General features: G+C 42.6%; 1 protein-coding gene across 12 annotated transcripts in view; it reads right to left on the bottom strand.

The window, feature by feature from the left end:
- Positions 1 to 3,797: 3,797 nt before the first annotated feature.
- Upp2 (uridine phosphorylase 2) overlaps positions 3,798 to 15,152 on the bottom strand; it is a 229,530-nt gene continuing 218,175 nt past the window's right edge. For 6 of the 12 annotated variants that reach the window (XM_006498407.4, XM_006498406.4, XM_030252193.1 and 3 more), the window contains one exon: positions 8,240 to 9,615. In XM_006498407.4, coding sequence (XP_006498470.1) covers positions 9,464 to 9,615 — 152 coding nt within the window. In that variant the 3' untranslated portion in view covers positions 8,240 to 9,463. Of the gene's footprint in view, positions 7,867 to 8,239; positions 9,616 to 10,532; positions 10,547 to 15,152 lie in introns of those variants that run through there. The other 6 variants (NM_001289659.1, NM_029692.3, XR_866022.2 and 3 more) reach the window with 5 other exon arrangements.

Raw genomic sequence — 15,152 nt, 5'->3', positions numbered from 1 at the left:
AGTTTCAGACATTAGCTTGTCATCTAAGGTGGCCCCCAGCCTCTGTACATCAAGAGAGAGAAAGACAGAATGGGATCACTCTCCACCGCTGACCCCGCTATAGGAGAACCGCTGTTTTGCCAAAACCGTGGGTTTGAGGCTTGTTGAAACGGGTAGCTTGTACTGCGGGTCGATCTACCAGTCTCTTTGCACCACGGTGGCCTGGCCTGCCTTTTGGAGGAATCTTTTGCTCCCTTCTCGACAAGGATATCACACAGCAGACTCTGTGCTCGCCTTAGCTCCCTGTCCAAGCATTCCCCGTTTGTTCCCTCCCACTCTTCTGGTGTCTTGGCACCATTGCAGATTTCTGAATCTCTTTCTCTCACCTAGATGTTGCAAGATTCTGTTTCGTTTTGTTCTGACTTTCTTCTTCTACCACATACCACAAAGGCAGCCTCCAGACTGTCAACTTTCTAGAAAGTTTCCCCAATACAATTTTTTTTCTTGAAGATTAGATTTCTTGGGCAATGTTTTCATAAACAAGTTTCCCCCCATGTGCCGTGGGGATGCTGCGAGTCTGTGTGTGTGTGCTGTGTGTACTTATTCATGAGGTTTGTGTATGGGTGTGTGCAGGTGTGCATGCACAAGTGTGCATTAGTGTTTGGAGGTCAGAGGTCAGTGTCAGGTGTTCTCCTTCATCACCCTTTTCCTCTGTTGTCCAGACAGGATCTTTCCCGAAGCTGGTACTCAGTGAGCATCTCTCTGGCTCTGACTCCCAAGCACTGCGATTAAGTGCATGATACCCGGGCTGGATTTTCTTGGGTGCTAGGGACTCAGTTCCTCAGGCTTTTACACAGTGAGCACTTTACCCACTGGGCCATATCCCCAGGACCCCATTATTTTTAATGACTTATATTATAACTTTTTATGGCCACCATAGGTATTTCTGATATGTTAATTAATATCATATAATATTAATTTATATATTTTGAGCGGATAAACAAAACAGCAGACCAGGTCAAGGTGGTTCCATGTGGGAGAGGTTTATTGTGCAGGGATAGGGGGACGGCTAAGCAGGTAGAAGGGCAGAGAAGAGGAAAAAGAGAGAAAGAGGGGGGAGAGAAGAAAAGAGAAGAGAAGAGAAGAGAAGAGAAGAGAAGAGAAGAGAAGAGAAGAGAAGAGAGAGAAAGAGAGAGAGAGAGAGAGGGTGATCCCCTAATGTATACGGAAAATGACATCACACCAGTGAGGGTGGGAACTGAGCCAAGTGGATTGTGGGATTGAGGGTCGTTGTCCTGGCAACGCAGGTCAAGGGTCACATAGTTAGGCCGGGGCTTGGAGTATCCTGGTACTAACAATTTCAATGCACAAAAATAAATGTCCAATGTTCAAACTAGGGTAAGGATTTTTTTTTTACATGAAACTCAAGAAGAACGAAGACCAAAGTGTGGACACTTTGCCCCTTCTTAGAGTAGGGTAAGGATTTTAATGTCTGCAAACCCTTATCAATCTTTTTTCAAGAAAATAGTGAAAGTCCTTCTTTTCTCGCTTCTTTGAAATCCGCAGTCCATTGCTACCACCTAAAGTCATCTCACGCGGCGAATGCATGTTTTTAATGATACTGCAATCCTCAATAGTTTTATTAAATATCTTTTACTTCTCAGAGAATTTATCATTTTCTATGTAAATTTCCCTTCTATTTTACACATTTCCCCTGATATGCCAATATTACTTAGCACCACATATGCCTAAGATTCTTAATATTTATAAACAATTTTACAGACAATTTGAACTCACTGCTGTGACATTGTATAAACACTATGTTAATCTAAAATGCTTACTGTAGGGGAAATTATCAGCTCCGGACCCCTGAGACCAAGTTCCCAGCACAAAGGAGATTTGTTCACCCCAGAGGGACATAGGGCAGGGAATAAGAGACATCAGACGGGAGATGGGGAACAAAGGAGACGGGAAGGGTATTTGTTCTTGAGGAGGACAAAGGACTGCCTGTGGATAGAGAGGAGACAGACATGGTACATAGAAAATTGGCAGTTTATAAAGGTAAAGGATGAGATGTTTAATTTTAATTGGGCACGTTAATTAAGGTGAGCCAAAAGGGGGGCTTTTGATTGCTGGACCTTGATACTTGGAGAGCTGGACCTTGATAGTCAGCCTCAGGAGGAGGAAATGGCCAAACAAGGGAATGGATCTTGGTGGCTAGCTTTAGGACTGTTATCTAAAGATTTCTAGCAAGGCAAAGGGAGTGGGACAGAAGGGTGAGGCCTGCCACAACCATGTCTGACATGCTCGAGCTGGCCAGAGACCCTTCACTTAACTTCTATATTTATTAAAGCAAAATGTTGTCAAACTGCCTTATTATCTAACTATTCCAAATTTAGTTTAGAAGATGACTTTGAAATCATTCTCCTTTTGTGGCTTACTATAATGAAATAAAATTTTACTTGGAAGTGAAAATGGCCGTCTGAGGGGAACCCAGCTGGGCTGCATCCCTGGGACTCCTTCAGACACTGCTGGGTTTTCTCCTTTACTGTCTCTTGCTGATGGCTTCTGTCACTTTCACTTCTCTCTGGGCCTCAGACTTCCCCAACGCTGTCATACCCATCACCTATTCTTGTCTTGGTTGTGCCTAGTCTGATTTTTAACTTAATTGTGAATTAGTCTTTAAGATTATAATCTTTTTAATATAATTCTGAAATTTCATTTAAAAATGAAGTTTGGTCCTTGGATTCATATAATACTTAAGACCATATATGATGGGTAAAATAAATAAATAAATAAATAACCTGTGTCAGTAATAATTCTGTAACTTGAGGTAACTTACCTAGCCTTGCTGGTCCAATTTCCTCATATACACGTAGAAAGACTATCTCATGTACAGGTAAGAATCGTGTTGAAAGGATTAAATGTGTTCATCTGTTCAGTGTGTGCAGAAGGCTGTTCAGCATGCAGCCAGTGCCTGGGTGTTGGGACCACCAGCATCCCCAGCATCCCCAGCATCCCCAGCATCTTTTGTGCTAGCTTCTCCTTTCCCACCTTTCTTTCTGGGTCTCAGTTGCTTTAGTCTTATTATTGTAAAGCTTTTCTCTGGCTGTCACTTTTCAGGTCCCATCTTTAGAACCCCTTTTTGTTTAGTGGGGATCCCCTTCCACTTCAGTGTGTCTGCTTTCCCACATGTTTGCAGAGTTTTTTATACCAGGAAAGCCAGGGATGTTTCTGACTTAAAACGACATTTTCTGTCTACATTTCTCAATGGGAGTCCCTGAGATGCAAACTCAAACTCCAAGCCCGATGTAAGGCACCGAGCTGGGCTTGCTTAGGGCATTCCATTTCCTCTTCTGGTTAACAGGCCAAAACCAACTCCATCCCAAGCGTCTCTTGTGCAGGTAGCAGATGGTTTCTGTTGTATCCTCACAGCCACCATTTCACTTCCCCAGACTAGGGGCCTCCTGTATACACAGGACTGGCAGAAATATCCTCAGGCCTTGGTTCTGTCTTTAAATCACACACACACACACACACACACACACACACACACACACACACACACATACCCCCACCCTTTGATTCACTTCCAAAAGCATTCTGTGTGTTTTCACAGACGTCTGTAGGCTCCACCCTCAGGATTCTGTAGACTTCATCCCTCTCCCGATGCCTTTCCATAACTATCCTCTTGCCTGTGACTCTCTTCCTCTCACCTTGCCCCTTCAGCCATGTTTTTCTTACTGACTTCCTTCTCTTAACACCAGTTTCTTTCCTCCAATGGCAGTACATTTGGCCCCACCAAATCTCACATGAAATGACAGTCAGAAAAGAGAAGTTGTATTAGTAGGTAGCTTTTTAGCATCAGTAAGACTAAAAGCATTGATATTAAGGATGATACATATTGGGCTGGTACAGGAACATTTCATTTAAACCCGCAGACTGTGATCCTGTAGAAATCGTCTCAGATGCCTTTCTTCTCCGTTTTCTCCAGTTTTCTCCGGTGAGTCATTTAGATTTCATCATCAACACATAGCTGCTGTCTTCTCACAGAATTCCTAACTCTGATGAATTAGGCCTTGAAAAATGACTTTGGTCAGATACATCATATTGAGCCAGGGGACTGGGGCTGGCTGACACAAAGCTCGGGGCTTATTGCAGATATCTTGATGTATCAGAAGTAGATATTGGTCCACTCTCCCTGCTGGGACCCAGCCTGTTTGCTCCAGTTCTCCAGCCTAAGGAAACTTTTCAGAGCCATTTGTTTGACTTCTAGACATGCAAGTTCCCAGGTATAAAAATCAGATGTGAACTTTCTCCCTAGAAATCCATAAAGCTAATGGTTATTTTCAAAAACACCAAAAATATTGAACCTTTTACTCATAGCAGTATATATTTCCATTATGCACATATGCATGTGTGTGTGCGTTCATGAGTGGATGCATGCACGAGTGAGTTCGTGGGTGCATGTGGGGAGGGCATATGCGTGCTCCAGTGCTAAACCATTTTTACCATTCTACCTTCTCTGCATGGACATTTACATTCATTTCCAACCATAATCACCACCTCTAGAGCTCTTACTATTTCAAAATGAGAAATCTGTATTTGTTCAGCAAGGGTCCCCCTTCCTCTTCCCCTCAGGCCCGACACCGCTATTCTACCTGCTTTTCCTCTGAATTTGATTATGCTAAGAACTTCCTATAACACTATTTGTTCTTTGGTGGCTGACTTATTTCACTTAGCACAATGTCCTAGAGGTTCAGCCTGTTGCAGCACACATCAGAATGTCCCCGAGAGTTCACACTCTAATGAGCTGTGCTTTGTGCATACAGCATTTGGAAAGCTAATTGTGTGTTAGCGAAGTTGCTGCCAGAGTGTCCACCGCAGAGATGCTGACGTCATCACTGGCATCTCTCACTCATCAGCCCTTTAAAGGCCACTCTCTTCCACATCTGCCGGCCTAGCTCTGTCACGTTTGGACTCTCTGTGGCCTCTCAGCGAGAGTAGACTTTGGCGCGCGCGCGTGTGGTGGCTAATGTAAACAGCAACAATAAAAGGTCGGCATGAGCACCATGCACCTGCTCAGTCCTGCTCCCTGCACCTCACCGGCTGTTTGTCAGCAATATTTACCTTCTTTCCATCGAGATCCCAGAAGGCTCAAGCCAAATAGAACTATTCTATGATTGTTCTAAGGTTTTAGTGGCATGGACTCCAAGCAAACAAGCAAAGGGCAGAACAAACAAATACACATCTTAAGAACCAATGCTTGTCAGCAAGCACTTGTTGGCATCCACAACAGTGTCTAGGTTTGGTGACTGTATATGGGATGAATTCCCATGTGGGACAGTCACTGGATGGCCTTTCTTTTAGTTTCTCCTCCAAACTTTGCCTCTATATCTCCTCCCGTGGGTATTTTGATCCCCTTCTAAGTAGGACCTTTTACCCAAAGGGAGGCCCTGCCTGACAGGCTTCCTGCTCTTTTTTTAAAAAAAGATTTATTTATTTTATTTATATGAGTACACCGTAGCTGTCTTCAGACACACCAGAACAGGGCATTAGATCTCATTACAGATGGTTATGAGCCACCATGTGGTTCCTGGGAATTGAACTCAGGACCTTCAGAAGTCAGTGCTCTTAAACTGCCGAGTCATCTCTTTACCTCATCTTCTCGCTCTTAATCTATCGTTGTTTTGTGGTTTGTAATGTGGGTGGAGGGGAGTGAGGTGGGATTGGATGTAACTCCAAAGTGGCTTTCCTCTCAGATGAAAAAGTATGACCTATATTTTTAAAGATCTGTTCTTTATGGTCTAATGGGAGATGGGACAAGATGGGAGGGCTTTTTGATTTTTTATTACTCTGGAATAACCACAGTGCTTCAAAATGTTAATAATTAGGCTTCTATAGAAGATAAGGCATTTTCATAGAAAACTTAAATTCCGAGAAAAACAGGCACGATCCTAAATTACTATTTGGCAGGGTAATTCTAGGCCAATTCTCCACAAAATATATGATATTGGTTTCAAGGTTGTTCGCCTAATGAAATTTAAAACTACTTGATACTCATAAAACATTATTCATATTGCATTTAATGTTTCAGAAGAAAAAGCAGTTAAATGGTGAGGTTTGTTCTCAAGAGGAAATTGCTATGTTCCACTTGTAGAAATATATATGTTAAATTGATTCTATATTGAATGGCATCTACTGGGCAGTGTGCATCAGAAGTGGGGGTGGGGTGGGGTGGGGTGGCAAACTGGGAAGTGAATAAGGAAGCAGACTAAAAACTATAAATTTTTCCAGATAGCCATTTTAGGAGACATTGTAATGAGGACCCTGTTATTATTTTAGGATTCCTAAAAGATGAAGAGTCCTAAAGGAATGAAGAATGTGTGTGTGTGCATGTGTGTACAGACACACGCGCGCACACACACACACACACACACACACGTGTCTGTATATGTATATAATTTTTAAAGGGAACCAAAGGAAAAACTTATTAACAAGATTACTTTGTTTAGCTCTAAATCTGATATAAAGATTGTAGGCCAGATATTCAAAACGTCTACTTAAGCTATGTCCAGAGGCGTGCTGGATCCTGCAGAGAAACAGTATGGCTTTATGAAACTCAGTATGTGTTAGGCAATTTTAATTTCCTTCCGTGACAAAAGACAGAACTTGTGCCTTGGAGGCAAGCAATGGAGTCCATTTATCTTTTACTCAAGTTTTCATTTCTACCCAACATGTGATGCCTGTTAGCAAAATTAGTTGAACACCATGTTTCTAGAGCTTCAGTCTTCGTAGAGGCTGTAAGTGCAGGCATATATCCTTATAGGAAGGGTTATATTTTAAGGTATTCTTGACTTATATAAGATTCTTAGATTATTAATATGTATAGGCAATAATACACACATATATGCTTCATGCATCCAGCCTTACTATGCACCAGTCAGCAGCTAGAATATAAAGAGATTCAGATACTGTTCCTGGCGTCAAGGAGTTGCTGTTCTGACAACCCCTCTAGTGGAGAATGGTTCAAAGGCATTTAGCAGTTCAGCTGGAGGGGCACCCGCAGGACACGTTCTTCTCAATCAACTGCTGTCTTCCCAGCTGTGCTTTACCACAGACCAGCCCACTCTCAACGAGTCCTGCTGTGTTGGTCCGAGTGAGGCCTCAGGCAGTGTTTTGGGAAAGTTTTTGACAGACCCTAATATGCCCCAGTGCTGAGAACCACAAGACAGCGTCCTAGAGCAAATCAATCGACACCCAGACCCTGCTCATTCATTACAGGAAGAGTTTGTAAGGGAAGTGCTCTGCAGACATGCATTCCTCATTCGACAAACGTGCATTTGATAGCACTATTTTAGGTACCCAGAAGCAGACAATACAGCAGTGAATATGGCAGATGTAATCCTTGCCCTCCAGAATCTTACTGCCAAGGCATTTGCCATCCATTAAAGAGTGACCCAAATCATAACAAACCTCAAGTTGTGATGAGTTCTTTGAAGAAGTGGGGGGGGGGGGGCACGGAGGAAAGCAAGGCTGTGTGGGATCCACTGGAGCCTCAGGAGGAAGGGAACACTGGGCTCAGATTTAAAGCAGGAGCAGGAGATGAAGTAGGAGCCATCCGCCTAGAGCTCTCAGTTGAACTTCCAGAATAGAGGCGTGGCTATCGAGAGAACAAGACCCTGGCAGATGTCTACAAGGCAGAAAGTTACGGTATCTGGACTTGGAATAATGAGGAAGACAGAAACGGGGAACCGATTGAAGAGGGATGCAGAAGAGTCTATTCATCTGACTCCTCTGCTCTTTGACGGATGGAATGAGGAAGACAGACTCCTCAGAGTAGTTTGCAGGTTTTCAGCCGGACACTATTTGCTGACATAGGAACTACTGGCAAGAAAAAAAAAAAAAATGTTAGTGCACCCCTGGTCAGGAATGGAGACAGGAAGGTTAGGTGGTAACTATTTCATTCATCTCTTTCTCAGAATCTTTCCTTCTCGAAGCAAGGCAGAAAGCAAACAGGACTTTCAAGGGCAGCCAGATAAAAGTTCAACCCAAAAGCTTATTGAAACACTTTGAAGTGGATTCCACTTAACAAAATAGGAAGTCAAGGAAAAAATGCCGCTAAGCAAGTGGATGCTCTCCTGCCTTGCCCTTCAGCATTGCAGTTCAGATGTTTGTGTTTGATGGTCAATTATTGGGAGACCTGGGAAGTTGCACTCCAAGCATTCTTGCTGCCAAAAAAAATCTTCACAAACCAAAGAACCTTTTGGGGGGATCCTTTATTGCTGCCGCTTAAAAGAGAAATCCATCCTCGACAGAGGCACGGGCCAGTACAGCCCGGAGCCTGCTGTCTCCAGCAGGAATTCTGCCCTGAGCGTCTATTCAGCCACATACAATGAACAAACGATCCAGGATCCAAATATTCTGCAGCATGGTGAGAGATATATTTTATTCGTTCCCCATCCATATAAAAAAAAATATACACACACAACATTACATACTATACATATTTGCAAAACCTCCTCCACTCTTACCCCAACCAGACTCTCCAATTTTTAAATGTTCAAAAGAACCTTGAAGGTGAGATCAACTCCTGGAGCCTCTGCTGCATGCGAGTTCAACCAGGGGAGTCTGAGGTGCAGGCCTAGAATGAGACCTACCCCAAAGTTAAACAGAAGGACTCGATCACTATCTTGATCTTTTAAAATTTGGTTGTTAACCAATTCTACAGCTTATTCGGTTCTTATTGAAACAACAAATACAGCTTTCTCATGACATATTTCTTTATAGAAATAAAAAAGATTGTGAGAAGGCAATTGAGTCACTTCTGATTTCTGGGGGAGGGCAGGGAATAAAGGTCTTTGCATGACCAATGGTTTTCATTTGAGAAAAAATGTGTGATCTCAAACTGTGATGTTCTGTGATTCTTGCAGAGCATACATTCATAGCGTCTAATTTTATTCTGTGTGCACTGAAATTGTACAGGGACAGGAGGAAAGGGATGGCCATATTTCCCCGAGGATAATTCTTCCATACCAGCCTATATTACACTGGCACATTTTTGTAAATATTTTGAATGTGCATGATCAATTTTTGTCACTTGTCCAACACCTAGAAGTGCTGACACCATCCTAACATACACTTCTGGATCTGCTTCAGCAAGCAACTGGTAACCATCTACAAATGGCTGATTTTGATGTAAGCTTAATTAATGCTGCATGTGAAACTCCAAATGTCACATTTCATGAGTTTAAAATATTAATTATTAGACTGCTTTCGTTAACTCGTTCCAAAATGGGATTTGAATTTCGCATGAGTATTAAATTCTCTTACAATAAATTGAACTTTAAGATAAAAGATTTCATAAAAATCTTTTATGATTTTAGCCCAAGGATGGGAATTACATAAGAATGTTATGAACAACACATGGCTCCATCGTTGCAGCTCTGTGTAGCAACTCTCAGGAGGGTGGCGGGATTCGGAGTTATGACATCTGGTCACAAAGTCCAAGCTGTTTTTTGATGAAATTTGAGATTAGAAGCTGTGGCCGTTGCTGGTACTCCACCAGGACATCATGGGACAAATTGATTTGGTCACTCTCGAGTCTGTCAAGAAGTGTCACACAGACCACAGCAGCTAGTAAAGAAAGCCGTAAGGTTAGTGAAGGGAGTGCGCTGATCTATTCTACAGGTTATTAATCTATAGCACTAACATTCTCAACATGTACATTTAAATAGTTTCCCTGTAATGTAGACGCAATCGGCTGGATTTTCTAGTTTTCTTCTTCCTTCCTTCCTTTCCTCCAAGACTTATTTAAACTAGTTAACAGAAAGTATTAAAATCCCTCTTGGTTCTTTCTTCTGCAGTGTACTGGAGTAAGGAAACCAGTGTGTTCAGATCAGAGCACCCAAGGCACACACACCTCTGGGCTGTCCTCAGAGCTGAGGGAAGGCTCCTCCTCTTTGAGGATACATCTTTATTCCTGGGTTCAGTACATGAATGTGCTTGCTGTAGATGAATGAGACAAACAGAGGTGAGTGGCCCAGCTACAGGATGCTGGCTAGAAAAATACCTATAAAGGTATTTTAGAGAAATACTGATTCTTAGAAAAATTAAGATCTCAAGTCAAATGTTTGACCATAAATCTCAGGCACGTGAAAGGACAAACACATTAGCATTTAATTTCCAAAGAATGAGGGAAATAACATGTTGAAAAACAAAACAGCAACAAAAACGTGTGAGAAAGAACAAACTGTGTTTTGAAAAATTAAAATTCCCATTCTCTTGACCCAAGGGAAGAATCTTTGATTTGTTCTACTGGGAAAATCCAGATAGAAAAAAATGAATACTGTATCAATTTTTATTATCGATTTCACATCAAGTCTTTGATTCTGAGGAATCTGCCTGTTTATAACAGCATCAGTAGTAAGCACTTAGTATTGGCAAAGGTGAGCTACTCTCTGTCAGCATCTAAAAGTGTATTGCCACAGAGGACATTAGCGACCTGTTTGGGCATAGAAGTAGAATAGGGTAATATATATTTCTTGACTCACCGTTTCAGACTTCACTGAGAGATTTGGGAAGAAATAAACTATAATCACAAGAGTGCACGCTATCTTTTAAGTTTTTACTTTTCATTGCTACATGATACTTATGCATACTTAGGGGTACAATGAAATATTTCAATACATACATGCATTATAGAAAGATTTAGTCAGTCTAACCTATGCATTCCTTCACTTTTCATAATAACGATTAAAATTTACTCATTTAGACATTCAGATATATACATTACTATCAACAATAATCACAATATTTTTAGGGCATTTATATTTGTTCCTCTATCTAGGTGCAACATTGACCAACATGTCCACATTTCCCACCCCACCAAACCTCCACTCCCCAGCCTCTTGTAGCTATGGTTCTAGTCTCTATTCCTATAAATTTGAGGTTTTAAGACTTCATACACGAATGAGATTGGGCAGGATCTCTTCCCATGCCTGGCTTATTTCGCTTGGCACAATGTCTTCTGCGTTGTCGCAAATACCTAAATTGCCTTCGTTGTAAGACTAGAGTTTCCCACTGCTTCTTGGCCTTTTGACTAAGATCAAGTGAGGACTAGAGTATCCCATTTTATATGGCTGTTGTGGTTTGTTCATCCACTGATGAACACTTTGGTTGGTTTTATTATGGCAGCTGTTGTGTACAATACTGTAGTGAATGCTAGTGAATACCAGTCTCTTCCATAGACTGAATTCAATTCCTTAACTTAGATATTCAGAAGTGAGATTTCCAGACACCATGGTCGTAGTAGTTTTAGCCTGAGAGAGATTTTTCCAGTTTCAAAGATGGCCATGATTATTCATCCCTCCATCACCAGCATACTAGGGTTCCATTTTGTTTTTAATCTCCTCACAACACTTGTAATTCTTCGCCTTTTCTTAGCCATTGTGGCTGGTGCTCAATGACCATTGGGCTACTTTTTTTCCCCCTGCTATTGAATTGTATGAATTCCTTTTATATTTTGTATATAAATGTCTTGTTATTAAATTTGCAAATATTTTCCTGATTCGTGCATCTTACTGTTTGTTTGGTCCTTGGTACTTGCTAGGCATTTATGATATCGTATTTCAGGCAGCCACGTCATGAATGAGGTAATATTTTTGTTCCCTTAGACAGATGATGAGATGACGGCTTAGAGCGGGTAAAGCAATGGCCCATTATGATGGAACGGCTAAGTAAGTAGCCAGTAAATCCCCACCTTCCTAAACAGCCATTCCTCTCCTGAGCTGGTATATGGTGAACTGCTACGACTTGCCCTGGTCTACCCAGCAAACTGATGCTCACAATCGAGTAAGAGCCAGTGAAAATGCTCAACTGCAGAAGAGGCGAATACTCCATCACTGAGGACCCTTTTTACTGAAAACCCATTCACTTTGTTGTACAAGCCACTCGGCTGAACAGGTAAACAAGAAAGCCGTGAGCTAGCACTCGCCATGCTTTTTAAGCTAATGAGCAGCAGGTCTGTGAAGTGTTGATGTGGCTGGCAGATGCGGGGAGCTTTCAGAGTCCAGCTCCAGCCCCTCGCTTGGCAGAAGGATAAAAGGAAACTCTTGCTCTGTACTCTCCACAGAGCAGGCACGAAGCAGAATGTTTCCCCTGAATTTCAAGGGCAAGGTCAAATCCGGAGAGAGCAAGTGACAGCCATTTTGGCTTTGCTTCCTCCACCCTGGAGAGCCCCCTAAGGAGCAGCATATAATGATCTTGTCACCTACCTATTTCCATGAACAAATAAAAGGGACTAATTACTCAAAACAACCTGTCAAAGTGAAGCCTGTGGTTTTGCGGCCATAATCCTTAGATTAGGCATGGAGAGTAGTTCCTGGGGCCAAGAGGGGCATTTGGTGACCTAGCTGTCACCAAGAACATTGTCAGCTACCTGACCCAGGAGGAATGTAATGGGAACACACAGCTCTAAGGCAGAGCTTACTGTGTTCTGAGCCCAGTCAGTAATGCCTAGCAAGTCTCAGCCCTTTGGCATCTTTTATGGCCTCTTCCAGAAGCTGAGGGAAGTTGCCACTGTGTCTTTTTCCCATAACAAACTACATGGATTTCTATGCATTCAAAACACCTGTGGATAATTTGGGGGACCCAGGGCCTCAAAGCGCAGACATTAAATCCTTTAGGTTCCCCGCAGCCCTCTGCTGTGCCGCGTTAGCAGCACCTCTCTGGTTCAGATCAAACCTCCAGCAGGGTTCTGCACTAATGGGGGACAAAAGTAACAGGGCTAGGAGCCAATACGCATGCGCACAGCAGCAAGCCAATGAGCTGGCTGTTAGACGGAACAGCAAGGCTGGGGCTGCAGCTGCCATCCGGACTTATCTGTCTGCTTCTCTCTTCTCTCTCTCTCCTTATCCCCAGCCTCTGCTTTCTCCCACTCTGCTGTTGTTGTTCCTCAACATCTGAGTCTACAAAGCCAACACACTTTCATCCTGGTCTGCCTCCTGTGGAAGACACTAGAATCATGCCATCATTCTTCCAGAGCCTTTCCACTTTCTGTCTCTCCTCTGAGACTCGGATCTCAGGCCGTTGAGCACCTGTCACAAAGCAGGTAGAGAAGTTCACATTCAGAGGGGCCAGCAGGATGAGGGACATATAAATGACTTATCTGTATGTTCATGTCTCTCAAAACTTGGTATGCTGGCCCCGTGTCTGAGCCAGAGACTGCAGGTAATTCAGATTCATAGACTACATGCCAGACACACTCAAACAGAGTGTGGGTGGGGGAGGTGGGAGACAGTAAATACTTAGGGAAAGAAAGTCTTTCCGGCTGAACTCTTTGGAAACTAAAGACTTTCAACTCCACTCTTGAATCAAACAAAGTTGCCATGAGTGTACATACCTGGACCTTAACCCTTTAGGTCAGTAAAGACATGCTGAATTAAATCGGGCATTCACATTCCATCCTTTGATTGTCCTGGATCTCTTACGAAAATGTCACTAAAGATGCTTCCTGTTATAGCAGATCTGACTATCCCACTTGTTTAATAATTGGGTAAGGTTTAACGTTTGGATAAAGTTTTGCCAAAACAAACAAGAGAAGAAAACAGCTCAAATGCTTTCTTTTGTTATATAAAGTGTACCGAATAACACAACGTGTTTTCATTTTCACCCAGAAGCCCAGAGCTAGATCCAGGTGTTTACATTAGCGCTGGAGTCCTGGGTTGTGTCTTTGATATCGAGGCTTCTAGGAATGCATCCAGTCCCTTATATAACCACCTCTTTGTCTTTTTCTCTTGCTTCAAATACTGTTTAAACATTCCTTTTCCACTAAAAGCTGTTACGTGTGCTTTCTCCAGTTCAGGCATACGCACATCATCTTTCAACAGTATCTATCTGCCAGTTTGTGGTACCGCACGAAGGAAGCATCTATGGGAAGGTGGTGATGTCAGATCTCATCCATCCTTTTTCTTGTTTAGCTGTGTTTCCTTAGGCTGCTGTGTTATTCTCTCTAGACCTGGCTTCATCCTCTCAGAGAAGGCTGTCTTTCTGAGGCGTCCCAAGCCCCCAGTTTCTACCTCGGGCCTCACATCATTTGTCAGAGGAAGAGTATGCTGTCATCCCTGTGGAGGCCTAGCACAATGCTAGAGCCATGGCCTACTGCTGCGTGCTGGATCATGAAACAACGATGTCTTGGAAGCACAGGAAATGTAGCCTGAGATCTTAGGTACTGGTCTCTGGTCCTGGTGCCGTAGCAAAAAGAGGCCAGCACAGGCTGTGCCAGCCACACACAAGGCGTGTTAGCAGTAGTGAGAGAAGCTTAGAATTAGAATTAAAGCCAGTCAACCAAAACTATACTGGCTTCTATTAAAGTACATTAAAATATTGCAAAGTATTTTTTCCTTAATGTTGTCTTTGTCAAATTAACAGGCTCAAAATTGCTAAATGTTAAATGTTTCATCTCAAAAAATAGAAAAATGTTTGAGGTGATAGATATGCTAATTAGCCCAATTTGATCATCATACAGGGACTTGCACGGTTATTAATCAAGAGAAAACACACTGCAAGGTGTGGTGGGGTAACACACAACTGTAATTGCAGAATTTGGGAGGTTGAGGCAAAGGATCTCAGTTCAGGACCAGCCTAAACAAAGTAATACGTTAACTACGTATTTACACCTGATTTTTTAGTCTGAAAGTTGAATTGCCGTGGCACGGCTAAGCAATATCACTCAGTGGCTGCTGACCTTTTTATTTGACTCCAGCACTGACTCTCGGAACCACCCAGTCCTTACAGTTTGTTTGTTGAAGCAAGACGATTATCTGGTCACAATGTTTACAGCACAAAACTGGCCTCTGATTTTGCATGATACATGTTTTGATTCTTTGGGCCAGAGGACCACCCCACCTGCACCAGCCTTGTGTTTTTACGGAGAAGCTCCTGCCAGAGGCAGCAGTGTTTCTGCAGCAAACTCAGACACACAGAACTGAAGCCAAATTCCAGAGACTTAGCTGGGAGAAGGTGCAAAACTTAAGGAACCCTTGGCCGCTGTTTGTCTTGTGAAGGTGTAGAGCGTTGCAAGTGGTTGCCAAATATCCATGTGGAACAATTGTTCAAAAACCCGATTCACTTCCATTTTGGGATTAAGAAATACACTAGCTACAAACCTAAAA

This window comes from Mus musculus, chromosome 2 (genome assembly GCF_000001635.26).
Source record: "Mus musculus strain C57BL/6J chromosome 2, GRCm38.p6 C57BL/6J".
NCBI lineage: Eukaryota > Metazoa > Chordata > Mammalia > Rodentia > Muridae > Mus > Mus musculus.
Note: the sequence above shows the minus strand (reverse complement) of the source record. Positions and strands in the feature narration are given on the sequence as shown.